This window comes from Oncorhynchus tshawytscha, linkage group LG03, assembly GCF_018296145.1.
Source record: "Oncorhynchus tshawytscha isolate Ot180627B linkage group LG03, Otsh_v2.0, whole genome shotgun sequence".
In the NCBI taxonomy this organism is placed as follows: Eukaryota; Metazoa; Chordata; class Actinopteri; order Salmoniformes; family Salmonidae; genus Oncorhynchus; species Oncorhynchus tshawytscha.
The window spans coordinates 26,419,433-26,443,492 of record NC_056431.1 but is presented as its reverse complement, the minus strand read 5'-3'; the positions used below and the strand labels follow the sequence as shown (position 1 = coordinate 26,443,492).

At 42.9% G+C, this 24,060-nt stretch overlaps 1 protein-coding gene across 2 annotated transcripts in view; it reads right to left on the bottom strand.

Moving 5' to 3' along the window:
* The window catches only part of LOC112223960 (zinc finger protein 236), an 88,175-nt gene that overhangs the window by 44,516 nt on the left and 19,599 nt on the right, over positions 1-24,060 (bottom strand). Inside the window, exons 9-16 of one of the 2 annotated variants that reach the window (XM_042313300.1) lie at positions 21,780-21,957; positions 19,642-19,914; positions 15,591-15,794; positions 15,367-15,499; positions 9,413-9,673; positions 8,844-9,100; positions 4,149-4,250; positions 664-806 (exon numbers count right to left, since the gene is read on the bottom strand). In XM_042313300.1, coding sequence (XP_042169234.1) covers positions 664-806; positions 4,149-4,250; positions 8,844-9,100; positions 9,413-9,673; positions 15,367-15,499; positions 15,591-15,794; positions 19,642-19,914; positions 21,780-21,957 — 1,551 coding nt within the window. The remainder of the gene's footprint in view (positions 1-663; positions 807-4,148; positions 4,251-8,843; positions 9,101-9,412; positions 9,674-15,366; positions 15,500-15,590; positions 15,795-19,641; positions 19,915-21,779; positions 21,958-24,060) is intronic. The other variant, XM_042313301.1, reaches the window with a different exon arrangement.

Sequence of the window (24,060 nt, the reverse complement as noted above, 5' to 3'; positions counted from 1 at the left end):
ATCCAAAGAACACCATACCTACTGTGAAGCATGGGGGTGGAAACATCATGCTTTGGGGCTGTTTTTCTGCAAAGGGACCAGGACGACTGATCCGTGTAAAGGAAATAAGGAATGGGGCCATGTATCGTGAGATTTTGAGTGAAAACCTCCTTCCATCACCAAGGGCATTGAAGATGAAACGTGGCTGGGTCTTTCAGCATGACAATGATCCCAAACACACCGCCCGGGCAACGAAAGAGTGGCTTCGTAAGAAGCATTTCAAGGTCCTGGAGTGGCCTAGCCAGTCTCCAGATCTAAACCCCATAGAAAATCTTTGGAGGGAGTTGAAAGTCTGTGTTGCCCAGCAACAGCCCAAAAACATCACTGCTCTAGAGGAGATCTGCATGGAGGAATGGGCCAAAATACCAGCAACAGTGTGTGAAAACCTTGTGAAGACTTACAGAAAACATTTGACCTCTGTCATTGTGTGATAAATAACATTTAAATTTGACATTTCCCAAAGTCCCTGTGTTTTTCAGAAATCCCTATGGGAGGGTTTACTGAGAACTTTGGGGAAATTTTGCAACCCTACTCTCTACATAGAGCCAATGCCACGCTATGATGGTGAGATGGAAGCCCCCCGTGGAGGGTGTGGCGGTCAGAGGCTGACGATGCTGGACTCACCACCTCTTGGCTGGGCACATGGAGCAGGTTCTGGGGGTGGTAGCTGGAGGACAGGGCCTGAGACTCCAGGGTGCTGGAGTCCTGTAGCTGCTGCACCGTGGAGAACTGGGCCTGGGCATAGCCGTCCGCGGTGATGGTGAAACCTGCACGAGGACACAAAAGGGGTACAGTCAGCACTACAGCATACAATGGGTTAACCCTGTATGAGAACTTAAGGGACCCTAGCAACTCTAAAGGAGGGTGTACAGTGCATTCAGACCACTTGACTTTTTCCACATTTTGTTACGCCTTATTCGAATGTATTATTATTCATGTTTTACTTAAACTGACTTGCCTAGTTAAATAAAGTTTAAGAACAAATTCTTATTTACAATTACGGCCTACCGGGGAACAGAGGGATAATTGCCTTGTTCATGGGGCAGAACGACAGATTTTTTTACCTTGTCAGCTTGGGGATTCGATCCAGCAACCTTTCGGTTACTGGCCAAAGCTCTAACCACTAGGCTACCTGCCGCCCCTATTAATAAAAACAAAATACATTGAAAAAATTCTCATCAATCTACACACTATACCTCATAATGACAAAGCAAAATATTTTCTTTTGACATTTTTGCTAATTTACTTAACTATTCAGACCCTTTGCTACGAGACTCAAAATTGAGCTCAGGTGCTTCCCGTTTGCATTGATCATCCTTGAGATGTTTCTACAACTTGATTGGAGTCCTTCTGTGGGAAATTCAATTGACTGGACCTATCTATATAAGGTCCCACAGTTGACAGTGCACGTCAGAGCAAAAACCAAGCCATGACGTCGAAGGAATTGTCCGTAGAGCGCAGACATCAGTGTCGAGACATAGATCTGGGGAACGGTACCAAACAAATTCTGCAGCATTGAAGGTCCCCAGCAACACAGTGGCCTCCATCATTCTTAAATGGAAGAAGTTTAGAACCACCAAGACTCTTCTTTTGGGGACCGAGTGGCGCAGCGGTCTAAGGCAGTGCATCGCAGTGCTAGAGGTGTCACTACAGACCCGGGTTCGATCCCGTATCACAACCGGCCGTGATCAGGAGTCCCATAGGGTGCCGCACAATTTCCCCAGCGCTGTCCGGGTTAGGGGGGGTTTGGCTGGGGTAGGCTGTCATTGTAAATAAGAATTTGTTCTTAACTGACTTGCACAGTTAAATAAAGGTTAAATCAATTTTTAAAAATCAGAGCTGACCACCCGGCAAAACTGAGTAATCGGAGGAGAAAAGGGGATACCTAGTCAGTTGTACAACTGAATGCCTTCAACTGAAATGTGTCTTCCACATTTAACCCAAGCCCTCAGAGAGGTGCATGGGGCTGCCTTAAATCGACATCCACATCTTACAAGAACCCGATGGTCAATCTGACAGAGCTCCAGAGTTCCTCTGTGGAGATGGGAGAACCTTCCAGAAGGACAACCATCTTTGTAGTACTCCACCAATCAGGCCACGAAAGCCACTCCTCAGTAAAAGTTACATGACAGCCCGCTTGGAGTTTGCCAAAATGCTCCTAAAGGACTCTCAGACCATGAGAAACAAGACGCTCTGGTCTGATGAAACCAAGATTGAACTCTTTGGCCTGAATGCCAAGCATCACCTCTGGAGGAAACCTGGCACCATCCCTACGGTGAAGCATGGTGGTGGCAGCATCATGCTGTGGGGAAGTTTTTCAGCGGCAAAGACTGGGAGACTAGTTAGGATCTAGGGAAAAATGAACTCAGCAAATTACAGAGAGATCCTTGATAGAATCCTGCTCCAGAGAGCTCAGGACCTCAGACTGGGGTGAAGGTTCACCTTCGAACAGGACAACAATCCTAAGCACACAGCCAAGACAACGCAAGAGTGGCTTCGGGACAAGTCTCTGAATGTCCTTGAGTGACCCAGCAAGAGCCCAGACTTGAACCCGATCTCTGAAAAAAAACTGAAAATAGCTGTGCAGCGATGCCGCTTCCCAGCCAACCTGACAGAGCTAGAGAGGATTTAAATACTTATGTAACAGTGATATCAGTTTTTACTGTTAATACATTTGCAAAAATGTCAAAAAACCTGTTTTTGCTTTGTCATTATTTGTTTTTGCTTTGTCATTATTATTATTGTGTGTAGATTGATGAGGGGAAACAAATATTTAATCCATTTTCGAATAAGGCTGTAATGTAACAAAATGTGGAAAAAGTCAAGGGGTCTGAATACTTTCCAAATGCACCGTATACACATGTGGAAGCTTGAATTCGAAGGACGGGCTCATTGTCATGGCTGTAAGGGAATGAATGTGTTTGTTCCCGTTCCAATCATTTTAATTCCAGGAACCTGTCCTCTGATTTCTCCCACCACAAGTCTCCACTGGTACACAGCTTGAACCTTAGAATAGGTTAATTGATTACAGAGATAGAAGTGGATTTGAAAAGCCTATTAAGGATAAACCTCACACTTCCCAACAGGAGATGCACCACAGCACGAAATGAGTTAACCCTGTACATCTGGATATCTGGCTAGAGCCTTTGCCAAATTAGGAGGAGGACATTAATTAATGACTTACTGCAAACATGGCTAAAAGTGTGATTGGAAAAGTTCCTCAAAAGCTAATTAAGGATCGCAACGGCTCATCCTCCTACAACGCGCCATTAACAAACTGATGCTTCCAGAGCCCATGCCGCCAGTCTGTGCGCGCGTGTGGACAAAGACTGTGCAGGAAACTTCCTGTGCCACCAGTCGGATTCTCTTCGGGTGCAAATTAGGGGACTCGCTGAAGCACACAGTCCTTCATTAAAGCTCCACTCACTGATATTAATGAACGGACACGGTTCGTTAAAATGCTGGCAGACGGCAGAGAGAAGTACCCGGATTCCTCTAATAATTCCTTGCTTTCCTTCTTGAAAAGAACAAGAGAGGAGAGGAAATGTGTAGAAGTCCACCTGGTGGAGTGCCACACACATGCTCACGAGAAACACACACACATACACACATCAATATCCTCCCTGCTGTCGGTCTCGGGTTTATTTATGACATCAAACTTTTTACTTTATCAAAACTATACAGAGAGTATAGGGAGGCCTTGGATGTGGCAGGAAACCTGTCGAAAGAGAACGTGTTCTAGTGTTTGATGCACCTCTGTAGGAGGGGGAGAGCATATTGCTGTGGGCAATAGAGGCTGGATGCAATCGTTACGGAGACAAAAGGTTAGGCTACCCATTGTGAAAATGTTACATCTGATGTGCCAAGCAGATGCTTTCTGACAGTCCTCGCTGTAACTGGGCTCTTCTCAGCCAGAGGTCAGAGGCAACCATGGCGTTTGTCCATTACACTGGATTGAGACAGCCCGCGTGGCTGCCAACGCGTGTATGTGTGTGCCAGTGCATAATTTACCCCGGGTTAACTCACAGACATTGTTAAATGTACCGAGAGAAAGGTTTGTATGGCACTACCATGCAGTGTGTGTTTGTGTGTGTACGTGCATGAGTTACCTTGAGTAAGTGTTTGCTGGTCAAAGCCAGGCTGCGGGAGTGTCTGTGTCTCAAACTGGCTAATATTCTGAGGCAGAGCATGCTGGGTAGTCACAAAGGTGTCTGGAGTCAAGAGGGGGAAAGATAAAAAGACAGAGGAACAAAAGCAGGTTAGTCTGGGTAGACTGTGTAAATAAAAGACCAAAGTATTACGGTTCACTTAAAAACAGCTGCATTGGACCTTTGTCTCAACATCAAATAATTACTGTGATTTTCTTTTCAATGAAAATGGTCAGAAAGAAACAAAACCCCAAAATACTGTAGCTTCTTAGCAAAGAAAGATTTCTCGAGCAAGAAAAAAATATAGATAATTTTGCTAGGACTGTGTGGGAGTGATTTGAGTGGGGAGGGGGAAACAAAAAATGGGCACTTATCGGCAGAGAAGTTTGGAACTCTTTCTTATTGGTCTATTAACTAATTTACCGCATGGTGATGTCAACATGGAAGGCAAAAACTCCCTCCCACCAAAATAGGTAGAAAGTTCAGGCGTTCTTCTCAAACAGCTCTTACACTAGAAGGTCATTATCATCATTTTCACACTATTATTCCAACCTCATAGTGTGGAAATATATATAAAGCACAGGGGAAAAAATACCGCTTTCGACTGCTCTAGGCCGTTAAAGCAACACAGCACGCAGACAGCAACAAGAGAGCAAGTCAGGGTTCAGTCGTCAAATTGGGGTTCATCTTTAATTTACTGTCGGTCTTTGGACCCAGGCTGAATGTCAAGCACAAAGCACTGGAGAACTAGAGATGCTTCACGTAGAGCAAGTCCAGTTTTTCTTTGTACTTTGTACTGAGAGGAATTATAGACTATGGATCTTAGATGGTTTTTATTCGGCCAGTTCTACCGTGCACGGTGTTTCAATTCAAACCTTATAGATGGCACTCAGGATTACCCTCGGAACAGAGGTTTCTAACACCCATGGTCTATCCTGGCAAAATGAAAGTCATATGAACATGTTTTTTGAAAGTTGAGATTGAGAGTCTAGAGAGAAAGGTCACTAATCAAGTCTCCATTTTCCTTTGCCCTCTAGTTTTTTTGAATGGCAAAAAGACTGCCACTGACAATAGTGACCTTTCTTGAAGACAGACAGGCGACCTGTCCTCTGGAGTACCAACCTGATTCCAGTTTGCTGACCTTTGATCCGCCTAAAGCTCCCCAGGCCCAATCACTGTCACACTGTGATACTCAGACTGCATTCCAAGTGGCTCCCTATTCCCTATATAGTGCACTACCTTTGACAAGAGCCCTTTGTGGGACTGCAGAGACCAAGAATACTATCCTACCCAATCTTAGATGGAGAAAAAAAAATACTTTAGAGACTTTCCTGTAGACTCAAACAGCCTCTCTATGTCGACTGTTGTTTGGCGTTTAACTGAGGCAAACATGATATGACAAGGCAATTTTGTAGTTCGAAGGTTCACCTGTACAGGTAACTGCAAAAAAAAGAAAAAAAGTTAAGACCAACATAAAGTGTCTTAATAGGATGTTGGGCAACCACGAGCCGCAAAAACAGCATCAGGGTACCTTGGCTTATATTCTACAAGTGTCTGGAACTCTATTGGAGGGATGCGACACCATTCTTCCACAATAAATTCCATCATTTGGTGTTGTGTTGATGCAGTCTCAGGCGCCAATCCAGAATCTCCCATAAGTGTTCAATTGGGTTGAGATCTGGAGACTGACACACCCTTTAAACCCCCAATGCTCCTTTCAGACCCCTCTTTCAAAGTCACTGAAATCTCATCTTCTGGTCATGGTAACCAAAATAATGGGCAACTGGGCATTTTTATACATTACCCTGAGCATGATGGGATGTTAATTGCTTAATTAACTCAGAAACCACACCTGTGTGGATGCACAAGCTTTCAATATACTTTGTATACCTCATTTACTCAAGTGTTTCCATTATTTTGGAAATTACCTGTATATATTACACTGAACAATAATATAAACACAACCATTTTGAGACATCTGTGGCGTCGTGTGACAACACGGCACATTGTAGCCTTTTATTAGCCTTTTTATTGCACAAAATTTGAGAGAAATAAGCTTTTCGTGCATATGGAAAAAATCTTTTATCTTTTAAGGTCTTGGTTTCTGGCTAGTGTGAGCCTGTAATCGAACCCACAAATGCTGATGCTCCAGATACTCAACTTGTCTAAAAGACAGTTTTATTGCTTCTTTAAATCAGGACAACAGTTTTCAGCTGTGCCACATAATTGCAACATAATTTGCAAAAGGGTTTTCTAATGATCAATTAGCCTTTTAAAATAATAAACTTGGATTAGCTATCATAAAGTGCCATTGGAACACAGGAGTGATGGTTGCTGATAATGGGCCTCTATACGCCTATGTAGATATTCCATAAAAAATCTGCCGTTTCCAGCTACAATAGTCATTTACAACATTAACAATGTCTACACTTTATTTAGGATCAATTTGATGTTATTTTAAATGGAATTTTTTTTGTTTGTTGCTTTTCTTTAAAAAACAAGGAAAAACAAGTGACCCCAAACTTTTGAGCGTTAGTGTGTGTGTGTGTGTGTGTGTGTGTGTGTGTGTGTGTGTGTGTGTGTGTGTGTGTGTATGTATGTATATATATATATATATATATATATATATATATATATATATATATATATATATATATATATATATATATATATATATATATACACACACACAATTTTTTAAATTATTTTTTGACTCCATAGGCATCAGTGAATCAAATCAAGAGGTTATCTGTTCTCTCTGTGAATGGGTCAGGGGTTAGCTCATGCATTTAAGCCTTTTTTTACAAACGTTACGGTCTTAAGCGATAGCTCTAAAAAGGACTTGATTGAAGGCTGAGAGGACAAATACTAATCTAAATCATGTACAATGGTAAAGCTAGGATAAGTTTATTTTTTCCACTCTTTCAGGTCTCTTTTCTTTTACTCACCGTGAACTCGTGACGTTGAAAGGGTAATGTAACAATTTTAATGAGGATTGAAGCTTGACCTCTGGCCCAGTTTCATTTGTTGTGCTATATGCTCTTCTCTCTCTCTGCTGAGGTTAAATATAGCATATGTTGGAACGGTTTTAAAATGTTAAAAGCTACAAGGTCAAGGACGTGGTTCCGTCAGTCACACACCATGAATCCTAACGAGACGCAATCCAAAAACTCATTGTATAGAAAAACCCATTGGAATAACAATTCCAAGAAAGGCACCAATAAGAAAAGAGAAGGTTTCTGAAGATCCAGCGTTGGGATGGAAATAGCGTTTGAGTAAGGGACAGATAAAAAGTGAAATAAATGGACTTACTATTTGGAGTGGAGGAAGGAAGAGAGATGGAGGAGTTACACAGACGGACAAGATGAGTGCCCGTGTAGAAACCCAGATTTGTGCCCTTTGCCCTCTTAAAGGAGTGTCGTTTAGAAAGATATTGATATTCAAAATATGAATAAGATTCCATATTCAACAGTTCCTTGCTTTATTTGCGAACACAGTTGTGGCGAACCATTGTCCCTGAAAATGAAACACCTTGCCGTGTAGACTGGTCAACTGAAAAATACAGTCTAAGATCAAGAGAGACGGGTGGAGAGCAAGAGTATCTCTGTAGAAGTGTCTGTTGATGTTGGGAAGGGTTCAGACACCTTCACTTTGTTCACATCATCCTTTGTACAGCCAACATAGAACTACGTGGATCCCCCAATGAAAGTTAGAGGGATGTGTACGGGGTCAATTTCACACCATATGATTTGAATTCAAAATAAGATAAATCGTGAACATGAAAAATAAAGTTGAGAATGTAAACATATTTTCAAGGACGGGGGAAATAATTGATGTTGAAATCAAAAAGCCAAACAATTGAAAGCAAAATGTATAGAATTGTAAAACAAAAATAACACATCAAAAGCAAAATCCAAAAACTTGTAAGCAACTAACTTCAAAGCAAGAGCAAGACTCTGACAAATGAGAAAAACTAGTGGACCAATGGAAACTCATTGTCTACGCCTCCCTCTAATAATGCCAAAACTCGCAATCGAAAAGACTGGCAGTGAAAGCAAAGAAACAGACATCAAAAGCAGAGATATGAGTAGCGTAACCAAAAGGTAGTACATGCTGGCAAGTGTGTAGGCAAAATGTATTCAATAGGATTGGTTGCTCGGAAAGTTTCACCGAAAAGGATTTTTGCATATGTTTTCAAATATATATTTTTTAGCATTTGTCATAGTTTTGCTCTCGCTTTTAAATTATTTGCTTACAAGTTTGTGCATTTTGATGTCTTATTTTAGTTTACAATTATATACATTTTGCTTTCAATTGTTTGGTTTTTGATTTCAACATACATTACTTCACCCGTTCCCGAAAACATAATGTTTACATTGTCAACTTTATTTTTCATGTTCACGATTTATTTAATTTTGAAATTAATACACATGGTGTGAAATTGACCCCATTGATGTGGCAGCAGGCCTATAAAGTTGTGGCATGATTGTCATCGACATGAAAAGACTATGTTCGAGATCAGACTGCCGTCAGACTGCACAGAATCACTGATCTGGCAATTACCATGCGTCCCTAATAACTACGTTTTACGTGTTCAAAAGCAGTGAGTCTGTGCCTTGTCTAAACTGATGCCTTCTAACATGCTGACACTCTTACCCTCTTCCTGTCCCAGGGGCTGGTCACTCAGCTGGGTCTCCAGCGACACCTGTTGGCCGCCGTCCACCACCTGCGCCTGGCCCAGGTCCAGCATGCCCTGCTGCTCCGAGCCCACCGTGGGAGGAACCTCCTGCTGGAGGGTGCCGTCCTCCAGCTCCACCTGCAGGTCGTGGGTCACGGTGGTGCCATCCATGGGGTCGTCCAGCGGCGAGGGCTCCGGGTTCTGCTGTTGGTGGAGCTGCTGGGCCAACTCATACCTGGGAGGGGGAATGAGGAGGTGGATTCAGGTTGCTTACTACTTTGACCTACAAAACAAACAGAAATCAGCCATTTCTTATGGAAATATTAGATATCTAGAGATTTAGAGTTGAGAAAGATTCAATTTCACACAAATTTCAGCAATGTGACAATAACCAAATTGGGAGAGCGACGCAGTGCTAGCCACTTAGCTAGCCAGTATTCTTGATCACATGCCCTGAATTAGGGCCTGTAGTTTTTCCTTTTTCCACCTGGTCAGATCACATGACCTGAAACAACTCTGTGCCCGACAACACATGAGCATTACTAACCTGTGGGTCTTCATGTGCTTCCTGCAGTTGGGTGAGGACTTGAAGGTCTTCTGGCAGTAAGGGCACATGTAGGGCCGCATGTCGCTGTGGGTGGTCATATGGCGGCGCAGGCTGCCGCTGGTCGTGAACGTGGTGTCACAAATCAGGCACTTGTAGGCCTTGAGGCCCGAGTGGGTCCGGATGTGGGCCTTCAGCACCCCCGAGGAGGCAAAGCCCTTACTGCACTGGACACACTTGTACGGCCTCTCTCCCGTGTGAGACCTGATGGAAGATGACCGAACAATGTTAATATCATGAGACAGACCGTGCATTCAGAAAGTATTCAGACCAAGACTTTTTACACATTTTATTATGCTACAGCCTTATTCTAAAATTGATTACAAAAAAAAAAATATATATATATATATATATATATCCTCAATCTACATACAATACCCCATAATGACAGGTTAAAAATATTTTTGCAGAGTTATTACAAATAAAAAACTGAAAAACTCCAAATTGAGCTCAGGTGCATCCTGTTTCCATTGATCATCCTCAGAAGTTTCTACAACTTGGAGTACACCTGCAGTAAATTGAAATGATTGGACATAATTTGGAAAATAACACACCTGTCTATATAAGGTCCCACAGTTGACAGTGCATGTCAGAGCAAAAACCAAGCCATGAGGACGAAAGGAATTGTCAGTAGACCTCCGAGACAGGATTGCGTCGTGGCACAGATCTGGGGAAGGGTACCAAAAAATGTCAGCAGTATTGAAGGTCCCCAAGAACACAGTGGCCTCCATCATCCTTAAATGGAAGAAGTTTGGAACCACTAAGATCTTCCTAGAGCTGGCCGCCCAGCCAAACTGAAAAGGGCCTTGTTCAGGGAGGTGACCAAGAACTTGATGGTCACTCTGACAGAACTCCAGAGTTCCTCTGTGGAGATGGGGGAACCTTCCAGAAGGACAACCATCTCTGCAGCACTCCACCAATCAGACTTTTATAGTAGAGTGGCCCAACAGAAGCCACTCCTCAGTAGAAGGCACCTTAATAAGGACTCTCAGACCACGAGAAACAAGATTCTCTGGTCTGATGAAACCAAGATTATATTCATTGGAATGAATGCCAAGCATCACGTCTGGAGGAAACCTGGCACCATACCTACAGTGAAGCATCATGCTGTGGGGATGTTTTTCAACGGCAGGGACTGGGAGACTAGATGAACAGAGCAAAGTACAGAGATGAAAACCTGCTCCAGAGCACTCAGGACCTCAGACTGGGGCGAAGGTTCGCCTTCCAACAGGACAACGACCCTAAGCACACAACCAAGACAACGCAGGGGGCTTCGGGGCAAGTCTCAATGTACTTGAGTGGCCCAGCCAGAGCCCGGACTTGAACATCTCTGGAGACACCTGAAAATAGCTGTGCAGTGATGCTCTCCATCCAACCTGACAGAGCTTGAGAGGATCTGCAGAGAAGAATGGGAGAAACTCCCCAAATACAGGTGTGCCAAGCTTGTGGCGTCATACCCAAAAAGACTCAAGAAGACTCAAGGCTGTAATCGCTGCCAAAGGGGATTCAACAAAGTACTGAGTAAAGTGTGATATTATTATTTTTTTTATACATTTGCAAAAAATTCCTGACAATGTTTTATACATTTTGCTTTGTCATTATGAAGTATTGTGTGTAAATTGATGAGGGGAAAAAAACAATTAAATCCATAAAATAAGGCTGTAAGGTAACAAAATGTGGAGAAAGTCAAGGGGTCTGAATACTTTCCGAATGCACTGTATCATCACAAGAACAGAAAGGCCCTCACACTGAATATGCTCCCAAAGACCACCTTTACTGACAACGTTTTGATCCGCAAGAATCTCCCTCTGGTCATATCACAAACACTTTGCATATCAACCCTGGGTATAGTAGAATGTTATGAATGTAATGTTATGACAGGTGATGTTATGGTCTGAGTCAATGGCTCAAATTAGGGAGACTAAATAGTTCTATACATGTCAAGGGACTCGAACTTGCAAATCCTAAAAAAAAATAACAGTAAAGCATTATATGTTATGATTGGTGTATGCAGTAAATTCCCTCTGAGGAACACGTTTATCAGTATAATGTGACAGAGTTTTGACTTGGGCTCGGTCCTAGGTCTAACGTAAACAGACAGGAGGGAATACAGAACATCAATCTCAGATAGGCTGAGCAGAGCAGCGAAGGCAACGTCGTTATTAAGGTTTTATATTATATTATATTAACATTAAGGTCAACTTTTGTTTCCTTGTTTATCGAGACTGTGACCTTTATTAAATAGGCTGTTACTTTTTTCTTTTCCCCACAGTAGTGAAACGAAGAAACATTTTTGTAAAAGGGGAAGATTCGATGTGTCAGCCCAAAGGGCAAAACGACATCTTGAGAGAATCAATGAATATCGCTCGCCAATTACTCCTTGGAGCCCCAAACTTCAATCTCCCATTTTTCTCATCCTAAGAAAAAAACTCAGAAACTGAATGCAATACTCATTGTAGAGGGATTTTGTTCCTGTGGTAAATGGCGGGATGACATTTTCCAGATACATTTGCTAGTTAATGGACCTGTAATGACTTAGGCTACTGAAAACAAAAATAAGACCTATCCATCACTGTGACATTACACGTTATTCCTGACAACAACCTGGAGATTAAACCAGACAAAATAAAATGGCCTGTCACACATTTTAGTCATTTAGCAGAGGCTCTTATCCAGAGCGACTTACAGGAGCAATTACTGTTTTGGTTACTGGCCCAACGCTCTTATCCACTAGGCTACCTGCCACCCCACATCTGAATATTTCTCTCCCCCTCTCTGTCACTAAATCCCTTCAAATCTTTTCCCTCTGTACATGTTTTCCTCTCTAACTGGCCTGTCCTATCATAAACCAGGCCCACAGGGCATAGACAGTAGACATTACCCAGACCTGGGTTCAAATTGTATTTGTTTTCTATACTTTAAATACACTTCATGATGAAAAGTATGTGTACACCTGCTAGTTTAACATCTAATTGCAAAATTATTGCTGCCAAAACAGCCTCCACTCTTCTGGGTAGGCTTTCCACTAGATGTTGGAACATTGCTGCGGGGACTTGCTTCCATTCAGCCACCAGAGCATTAGTGAGCATTAGTGAGGTTGGCCGATTAGGCCTGGCTCGCAGTCCGCGGTCCAATTCATCCCAAAGATGTTCGATGGGGTTGAGGTTAGGGCTCCGTGCAGGCCAGTCAAGTTATTCCACACTGATCTCGACAAACCATCTGTATGGACCTCGCTTTGTGCACAGGGGTATTGTCATGCAAAAACAGGAACGGGCCTTCCCCAAACTGTTGCCACAAAGTTGGAAGGGCAGAATCATCTAGAATGTAATTGTATGCTGTAGCGTTAAGATTTCCCTTCAACGGAACTAAGGAGCCCAGACCATTATTCCTCCTCCACCAAACTTTACAGTTGGCACTATGCATTGGGGCAGGTGGCGTTCTCCTGGCATCCGCCAACCCAGATTCGTCCGTCGGACTGCCAGATTGTGAAGTGTGATTCATCACTCCAGAGAACGCGTTTCCACCTCTCCAAAGGCGGCAAGCTTTATACCACTCCAGTCGATGCTCGACCCTCCGCATAGTAATCTTAGGCTTGTGTGCCACTGCGCGGCCATGGAAACCCATTTCATGAAGCTCCCGACTAACAATGATTGTGCTGACGTTGCTTCTAGAGGCAGTTTGAAACTATGTAGTGAGTGTTGCAACCGAGGACAGACAATTTTTGATGCGGGATTGCGCTTCAGCACTCCGCACTCGCGTTCTGTGAGCTTGTATGGCCTACCACTTCGCGGCGCCTAGACATTTCCACTTCACAATAACCGCACTCACGGTTGACTGAGGCAGCTTGACGTACTGACTTGTTGTAAAGGTGGCATTCTATGACGGTGCCACATTGAAAGTCATGGGCAATGGGCGTGGCTGAATCCACAAATTTGAAGGGGAATCCAAGCACTTTTGTATACACTACCGTTCAAAAGTTTGGGGTCACTTAGAAATGTCCTTGTTTTTGAAAGAAAAGCAAAGAAAATTGTCCATTAAAATAACATCAAATTGATCAGAAAAACAGTGTAGATATTGTTAATTTTGTAAATGACTATTGTAGCTGGAAACGGCAGATTTTTTAAGGAATATCTACACACGCGTACAGAGGCCCATTATGAGCAACCATCACTCCCGTGTTCCAATGGCATGTTGTGTTAGCTAATCCAAGTTCATAATTTAAAAAAAGGCTAATTAATCATTAGAAAACCCTTTTGCAATTATGTTAGCACAGCTGAAAACTGTTGTGCTGATTTAAAGAAGCAATAAAACTGGCCTTCTTTAGACTCGTTGAGTATCTGGAGCATCAGCATTTGTGGCCTGAAACTCGTCAGTCTATTCTTGTTTTGAGAAATGAAGGCTATTCCATGCGAGAAATTGCCAAGAAACTCATACAACGCTGTGTACTACTCCCTTCACAGAAGAGCAAACTGGCGCTAACCAGAATAGAAAGAGGAGTGGGAAGCCCTGGTGCACAGTTTGAGAAACAGATGCCTTACAAGTCCTCAACTGGCAGCTTCATTAAATAGTACCCGCAAAACAACGTCAACAGTCAAGATGCGACTCCAGGATGCTGGCGTTCTAGGCAGGGTTGCAAAGAAAAAGCCATATCTCAGACTGGCCAATAAAAAGAAAAGATTAAGAACACAGAAACTGGACAGAGGAAGTCTGGGGAAAAAAGTGTTATGGACAGACTAATCTAAGTTTGAGGTGTTCAAGATCCCAAAGAACAACATTAGTGAGACGCATAAAAAAATGAAAAGATGCTAGAGGAGTGCTTGATGTCATCTGTCAAGCATGGTGGAGGCAATATGATGGTCTGGGGGTGCTTTGGTTGAGGTAAAGTGGATCTTTAAGAAGGAAGGCTATCACTCCATTTTGCAACACCATGCCATACCCTGTGGAGTCAAATCGTCCTACAACTGGGCAATGAACCAAAGCACAGCTCAAAACTATGCAAGAACTATTTATGGAAGAAGCAGTTATCTGGTATTCTGTCTATAATGGAATGGCCAGCACAGTCACCGGATCGCAACCCTATAGAGCTGTTGTGGGAGCAGGTGGAAGTGAAGTGCCCATCGAGCCAACCCAACTTGTTGGAGGTGCTTCAGGAAGCATGGGGTGAAATCTCTTCAGATTATCTCAACAAATTGACAACTAGAATGCCAAAGGTCTACAAGGCTGTAATTGCTCCAAATGGAGGACTCTTTGACAAAAACAAAGTTTGAAGGACACAATTATTATTTAAATTCAAAATAATTATTTATAACCTTGTCAACATCTTGACTAAATTTCCTATTCATTTTGCAACTTATGAACGGTAATGTATATACTGTACTTTAGCTGCGCTTGATCAAGTTTGCCTGGTACTCTATGCAGGCTCAATAAAACCCTCAAAGTATTTGAAAGAAAACAAATACTACTTGAACCCATGTGTCTGCCAGTGGCTCAAACCCTCTGCCATGTGCTGAGCCCTCCTCCCCCTGCTTCCTTGTCCATCCCCGGGCTCTGCTCAGCCCGGCTCATCCCTCTCGCATCAAATGAGGAGCTAATGCCCCTAAGCCACAGGGGTGGACTCTAACTCCACTGATAACGGCAGCTCAGCAGCTGTCTGACATGCTACAGCAGGCTTATCCCAGTGACAAGGTACAAGAGGATCTAATCTGAGGCGAAATATATAACTTCCTCTCACTACTATATATCCATGCACTGTATCAGAAATACATTCACTGGTATATGTCGGCTGCTTCAGAGAGGATGATATTTCTAAAGGAATACATGTGAATACAAACTGTGTGTGTGTGTGTGTGAGACACAGTACGTGTGTGTACGTGAGTGCGTATAGAGGATAGCTGTACCTAACGTGCTGCTTGAGGTGGCTGGATTTCTTATAGGCCTTGTTACAGCAGGGACACTTGTATGGCCGATCATTGTCCACCATCTCCAGGTATGTCTGAAAGACCAGGCGAGGGTTCTGGGACTGGATGAGACCTGGGGAGGAGGGGACAATATGAACAAAGTGCGTGTGTGTGTGTGTGTGCATGCGTGAATGTGAGGGAGCGAGCGAGTATTCATGCGTTACCGAGGTCCGTGATGAGTATGGGCTCTTGCAGGGGGATATCAGGCAGAGGTAGGTTGCTCTTGGACACCTTGGTTCTGTGGATTTTGCGTGGGAACTTGTGCTTCTTCTGCTGCAGGCTCTTGAAGTGGGAGGCGATGTGCGTTTTTCTATGGCCTGACGTACGGAAGATCTTGTCACAGTGAGGGCACGGGAACGGACGCACACCTGACAACAAGAACATTCGCCTCAATTAGCACGTAGAATGAAATAACAATAACGAGAACAAACTGCATCAGTTTTGAAATGGAAATGTATTCATGTCAGTTTAATCAAGAGACACACTAGAGAAAATACATACTTGAAATCATACTTGAAATCGATTTAACGTACCAATGTCTCCTGAGAGATGACATGAAATCAAAAGAATCCTGTGGAACGCCAACGCCTAAAGTTGTCAGCAACTAGCCGAAACGAACTACTGTACTCGCTTTAAAGACCTTCACTTTTCTTTTTCAAGCGGCTATAGTACTGTTTGTCCATTTTGAGACACCATAGCCCGTATACGATTCCTCCGAATAGTCAGATTAATCTAAGATAACTCTAGAAATCTGTCATTCATTTTTACGTTTTTACCGAAGAGATCTTAAATCGCTCAATTTTACATCTAACTAGAATGTTTGGTGCAGTATTTTCCAATATTTTTTGTTGCATGAAAACGAGTCATCTCTTTGAATGACAACAAAGACTTTATTGAAGAATCCCTACTGTTGACCAATCACAGACGAAGGGGCGTAGACTCGCTTGATTCCAGCTGCCCGAACAACTGAAAAGAACTTCACCGAAGTCCAAAACGGGCAAAATGTTGTCATAATACTACTCTGGAAAAAATTAAGAGACCACTGCAAAATGATCAGTTTCTCTGGTTTTATTATTTATACAGTTGAAGTCAGAAGTTTACATACACTTAGGTAGTTTTTTCAACCACTCCACAAATTTCTTGTTAAACTATAGTTTTGGCATGTCGGTTAGGACATCTACTTTGCGCATGACACAAGTCATTTTTCCAACAATTGTTAAACAGACAGTATTTCACTGTATCACAATTCCAGTGGGTCAGAAATGTACATACACTAAGTTGACTGTGCCTTTAAACAGCTGGGAAAATTCCAGAAAATGATGTAATGGCTTTAGAAGCTTCTGATAGGCTAATTAACATAATTTGAGTCAATTGGAGTTGTACCTGTGGATGTACTTCAAGGCCTACCTTCAAACTCAGTGCCTCTTCACTTGACATCATGGGAAAATCAAAAGAAATCAGCCAAGACCTCCACAAGTCTGGTTCATCCTTGGGAGCAATTTCCAAACGCCTGAAGGTACCACGTTCATCTGTACAAACAATAGTACGCAAGAATAAACACCATGGGACCACGCAGCCGTCATACCGTTCAGGAAGGAGACGCATTCTGTCTCCTAGAGATGAACGCACTTTGGTGCGAAAAGTGCAAATCCCAGAACAATAGCAAAGGACCTCGTGAAGATGCTGGAGGAAACAGGTACAAAAGTATCTATATCCACAGTAAAAACGAGTCCTATATTGACATAACCTGAAAGGCCACTCAACAAGGAAGAAGCCACTGCTCCAAATCCGCCATAAAAAAGACAGACTACGGTTTGCAACTGCACATTGGGACAAAGATCGTACTTTTTGGAGAAATGTACTCTGGTCTGATGAAACAAAAATAGAACTGTTTGGCCATAATGACCATCGTTATGTTTGGAGAAAAAAGGGAGAGTTTTGCAAGCCGAAGAACACCATCCCAACCATGAAGCACGGGGGTGGCAGCATCATGTTGTGAGGGTGCTTTGCTGCAGGAGGGACTGGTGCACTTCACAAAATACATGGCATCATGTGGATATATTGAAGCAACATCTCAAGACATCAGTCAGGAAGTTAAAGCTTGGTCGCAAATGGGTCTTCCAAATGGACAATGACCTCAAGCATACTTACAAAGTTGTGGCAAAATGGCTTGAGGACAACAAAGTCAAAGCATTGGAGTGGCCATCACAAAGCCCTGACCTCAATCCTATAGAAAATGTGTGGGCAGAACTGAAAAAGTGTGTGCAAGCAAGGAGGTCTACAAATCTGACTCAGTTACACCCATCAGGAGGAATGGGCCAAATTACACCCAACTTATTGTGGGAAGCTTGTGGAAGACTACCCGAAACATTTGACCCAAGTTAAACAATTTAAAGGCAATGCTACGAAATACCAATTGAGTCTATGTAAACTTCTGACCCACTGGGAATGTGATGAAATAAATAAAAGCTGAAATAAATCATTCTCTCTGCTATTATTCTGACATCTCACATTCTTAAATAAAGTGATTGATTTTTACAAGGATTAAATGTCAGGAATTGTGAAAAACTGATTTTAATTGTATTTGACTAAGGTGTATGTAAACGTCCAACTTCAACTGTAGGTAAGTGTTTGGGTAAAATGGAAATGTTTGTTTTATTCTATAAACTACTGACAACATTTCTCCAAATAAAAATATTGTAATTTAGAGCATTATTTGCAGAAAATGACAACTAGTCAAAATAACAAAAAAGATGCAGTGTTGTCAGACCTCGAATAATGCAAAGAAAATAAAGTTCATAACCATTTTTATACAACACAATACTAACGTTTTAACTTAGGAAGAGTTCAGAAATCAATATTTGGTGGAATAAGCCTGATTTTCAATCACAGCTTTCACGCGTCTTGGAATGCTCTCCACCACCATCATTAAGTTTGGTGCCAGGACAACAACGTCTCCCTCAACGTGAGCAAGTCAAAGGAGCTGATCATGGATTACAGGAAAAGGCGGGCCGAACAGGCCCCCTTAACATCGACAGGGCTGTAGTGGAGCGGGTCGAGAGTTTCAAGATCCTTGGTGTCCACATCACCAACGAACTATCATGGTCCAAACACACCAAGACATTCGTGAAGAGGGCACGACTAAACCTATTCCCCCTCAGCAGACTGAACAGATTTGGCATGGGTCCCCAGATCCTCAAAAAGTTATACAGCTGCACCATCGAGAGCATCCTGACCGGTTGCATCACCTCCTGGTATGGCAACTGCTCGGCATCTGACCGCAAGGCGCTACAGAGGGTAGTGCGTACGGCCCGGTACATCACTGGGGCCAAGCTTCCTGCCATCCAGGACCTATAAACTAGGCGGTGTCAGAGGAAGGCCCAAAAATGGTCAAAGACTCCAGTCACCTAAGTCAAAGACTGTTTTCTCTGCTACCGCACAGCAAACGGAACCGGAGCGTTAAGTAAGAACTGCTACTCGCTGTTCATTATCTATGTATAGTCACTTCACCCCTACCAACATGTACAAATAACCTCAACTAACCTGTACCCCCGAACACTGACTCGATACCGGTGCCCCCGGTATATATCCTTGTTATTGTTATTTTATTGTGTTACTTTATTGTGTTACTAAAAACGTCTCTGGTCTTTGTGGTTGAATCTTTGATATTCACTGTTGCGGTGACCGTATTACCGCCACACCGGTGGTCACGAGTCATGAAGGCAGTCAAATTCCACATAACCGTTTAGTCACGATAATTAGGCTTCTCCAAGCTCTGATGCTGCTGATAGTAACCTACCAAACTTGCTAACTGACTGGTACTCAGCACTCTATTGTCCCTCTAAATCACTCTGACATCAATGCAAATGTAATCGAAAATCTAATCAAACACTTCATGAGAGCCCATGAGCCCATGTTGCTCAACATTTCTATAGGCTATGCAATTACGTGAGAAAACAGAGTGATGGCCTCTACTAAATAGAGGAGGATCCCATCAGCTTTATATAGACTAGGCCTACTATATTTATTTCACAACTTTCCTAATATTAACAAATATTAAGCACATTGCTTATCTTTACAACAGGAGTATAGCCTACCTGGCTGGCATGAAAATGAACCAAATGTGTATCTATGAATACAATCAAAATGGTTGAGTTCAAATCTCAGTTGGTGCTAATATCACACCATAATGACAACGGCATAATAATCACTCACCTGTATGTAGGCGCATGTGGACCTTCCTGCTGCCCGACGTGGAGAAGCACTTCATGCAGCACTGGCACTCGAAGGCCTTGACGCCTGTGTGCGTCTTCATGTGGGCAGTGAGGGTGCTCTTGACGGCAAAGGCGCGGAAGCACTGCTTGCACTTGAACGGCTTCTCGTGTGTGTGGATGCGGACGTGGCGCACCAGGTCGCTGGGCTTCTTGAACTCCTTGCTGCAGTAAGGGCAGCTGTGCCACCGCACGCCGTTCTCCTCCCTGATGGAGCCTATGGGGAAGGGGGAAAGAGGTGGCATGGGTTGTGTTCATTAAGCATCAAATGGAAGAAAGACAGACTGAAACAGGGAGAGACTACCTTGGACCTGGCCAATAACAAACATTCATTTTCGTGTTAGGTTTCAAAACGTTTTGTTATAGTGCGCCCTAATGGATACGACACCGGTCCCACATGAGGCGAGCAGGCACAGAGCCGAGACGAAATACACTTAAATTCCATCAATTCTGGGGATCAATTGAAACTCCCAATATATAGTGCATTTGGAAAGTATTCAGACCCCTGGACTTTTCCACATTTTGTTATGTTACAGCCTTATTCAAATATGATTTAAATGGTTGGAACCCTATAATGCCAAAGCAAAAACAGATTTTTTTAAATTTTATTCTTTGCAAATGTATAAAAAAAATTCAACTGAAATATCACATTTACTTAAGTAATCAGACCCTTTACCCAGTACTTTGTTGAAGCACCTTTGGCAGCAATTGCAGCCTTGAGGCTTCCTGGGTATGACGCTAAAGGTTTGGCACACCTGTATTTGGGGAGCTTCAACCATTCTTCTCTGCAGATCTTCTCAAGTTCTGTCAGGTTGGATGGGGAGAGTTGCTGCACAGCTATTTTCAGGTCTCTCCAGAGATGTTCGATCGGGTTCAAGTCCGGCTGGACCCCTCAAGGACATTCAGACACTTGTCCTGAAGCCACTCCTGCTTTGTCTTGGCTGTGTGCTTAGGGTCGTTGTCCTGTTGGAAGGTGAACCTTCACCCCAGTCTGAGGTCCTGAGCGCTCTGGATCGCTCTGTATTTTGCGCCGTTCATTTTCCCCTCTGCCCTGACTAGAACCTTCCATCTTTCCTTCGATCCCGCAGGGATGGTTTCAGGCTTCCTTCAGACCTGATGCTTGGCATTCAGGCCAAAGAGTTCAATCTTGGTTTCATCAGACCAGAGAATCTTGTTTATCATGGTCTGAGAGTCCTTTAGGAGCCTTTTGGCAAACTAAGTGGCCTGTCATTTGCCTTTTAATGAGGAATGGCTTCCGTCTGGCCACTCTACCATAAAGGCCTGATTGGTGGAGTGCTGCAGAGATGGTTGTCCTTCTGGAAGGTTCTCCCATCTCCACAGGGGAACTCTGTCAGAGTGACCATACGGTTCTTGGTCACCTCCCTGAACAAGGCCATTCTTCCCCCGATCGCTCAGTTTGGCCAGGTGTCCAGCTCTAGGAAGAGTTTTGGTGGTTCTAAACTTCTTCCATTTAAGAATGATGGAGGCCACTGTGTTCTTGGGGACCTTTAATGCTGCAGACATTTTTTGGTAGACCTTCCCCAGATCTGTGCCTCGACACAATCCTGTCTTTATGGACAATTCCTTCTGCCTCATGGCTTGGTTTTTGCTCTGACCTGCACTGTCAACAGTGGGACCTTGTATAGACAGGTGTCACTTTCCAAATCATGTCCAATCAATTGAATTTACCACAGGTGGACTCCAATCAAGTTGTAGAAACATCTCAAGGATGATCAATGGAAACAGGATGCACCCGAGCTCAGTTTCGAGTCCACTAGCAAAGGGACTGAATACGTTTACAAAGACTTTTAAAAACCTTTTTTCGCTTTGTCATTATGGGGTATTGTGTGTACATTGACAAGGAAAAACATTTATTTAACCCATTTTAGAATAAGGCTGTAACGTCACAAAATGTGGTAAAAGAGAAGGTGGTCTGAATACTTTCCGAATGCACTATATGCAATATACCTGTTTATTGTCAATGGACATTTCACGCGCTAGTAAACTGATTGGAGTTGAAACGGAACGGAGAGACGGTGACATACACAAGCACACATGGACATTATTTGGGGTATGCCCTACCTGGCATCTGTACAGGTTTTTTGAAGATACTTTTCTTCTCCTTCTTGGCGGTTTTGTCCTGGCCTGGTAACTTCTTACTGTCAGGTAGAGCCCCCTCAGCGGCAAGGCTCTGAGTCTGTCTGGCCGCTCCGTTGGTCTGGGACTGAACCACGCTCAACCCACTGTTCTCCAGGGCTTGCTGTGTGGGTGTGGGTTCAGGGGTGACAGGGTTTAACAAAAAACTGTGACTAATACTATGAATTAGTACAATTTTTTCCCCATCCACAGTATTGGATAATACTTTGCTGTATGCCTCGATCACATTATTAGAGCTAGGCTACATGACGCTAGGGATTAACACCGGTAACCAGGATCCCGGGACTATCCTGGGCCCACTCTTCACATTTCTTCAAAAAAGGGAAATTACAATGTTTTACCCCAATGTTGCACTAATGCAATTCCACGGAATACACAACATGCGCCGCAGCAGATTTGCAAGAAATAAAATATCACATTATCCAAACAGGTTGTCGCAAAGAAGCCTTAAGCCTAGTGTATTTACTTCACAAAAAGTCCTCATAAATTCAAAGCACACGCATAATTGACACTGCCAGACTGCACACAAGACCCCAATGAAGTTCTCATCAGAAGCAAACTGAAAATTAGATCCCGGTCCAACCCAAGCCTGGTCTGACATTTAAAGTAAGCCAGAAACGGATTCCCATTCAAAACCAGGTTTAAAACCAAGATATGGTCACTATGCCAGGGTTCTCACAAAACAAGATTGTCGCTGTGGCACTATTTAAAGAATTCACAGCAAGTGAAACTGATATTTAGTAACGACACAGTAACTTTGATTGCTAATGACATTGTTGTGAATTGCGAAATCATGTTCCTCAATTAATTCAGCGCATTTCAGCAGTAGGCCTAGGCTATCTGGACACAGAGCACACACAGAGTGCACCCCGAGACAGTCTATAGCATTGTCGAATAACACCAACTTTGTAATCGCCATCAAACAAAAATAAATTGAGCAAAATTGCTAAGCTTGCTAGATAACCTCCAACGAATGACAGGAGATATTCTATTTGGCTAAATCTAGTTGATGATTATACAGATGGCAGATCAGCTCAGGAATAACGGGGAGATGGAGAGAGGAAATTGTTTAAATATCAAGGTGTTATATTTTATCTATGTTTAAAAATGTAAATATCCATATCTACTCTCACCATTTGTTGATCACACATTCTCTAGGGAAGCTCTCATAATGGGCGGCAATACAAGACAGCGCAGAGAAGCGTGTGAAATGTTATAGCGGTATTTTGGCATGCATTGGGGCGGCAGGGTAGCCTAGTGGTTAGAGCGTTGGACTAGTAACCGAGTTCGAATCCCCGAGCTGACAAGGTACAAATCTGTCGTTCTGCCCCCTGAACAAGGCAGTTAACCCACTGTTCCTAGGCCGTCATTGAAAATAAGAATTTGTTCTTAACTGACTTTCCTAGTTAAATAAAGGTAAAAAAATAAAATAAAATAGATGAGATATGCTTGGATAATCCAACCTCTGGATTACAGAATATAGTTAAGATTTTTCATGCGAGACAGGAGTCAAGATTTTGGGTTTCAGCGGGATTGGGACGATAAGAAAATAGCCTTGGCTCTATATAAGGTAAAAGATAAGTATATTATTCGATTTAGGCTACATTATTGCATGCTAAATATTTCTGGTCAGTGAACGAATAAACGAGCTACCAGCCAGACATCAATTAACCAAATATACAGACAGATTCAGTGGGGGGGGGGGGAAATCACATTGATTGACTATGAGTCAAGTCACAGGCTTTTTGAAGGGAGTAAGACAGGCTACTACGCGAGTGAAGAGAAAAATCCAATTGCACAACATGCAAGCAAAACGTTCTGATCAGCTAATATAATGAGCAAACTAGTATAAAGATGATCATTAGCACACAGCTCAATTGAGATCCAGTGAGAAAGAAAATCCCCAACGCTTGCATCAAAGCAGTGCGATGGCGCTGTCCCAATCAAAACAGTGCTGAAATTATCATCTAGGTGACCAAACACACACACACACACACACACACACACACACACACACACACACACACGACTATTGCTTTAAATGAGCATAAAGGGTTGGATATGACTTTGGGAGTTTCAGTCCAAGCAAGAATTTGATACATGCCTTCAATTGCATTAGCCTACTTTAATCTAATATTTTCATCATTCAGTTGATCATAATTAACTTCTTGGTGACAGGGGGGCAGTATTGAGTAGCTTGGATGAA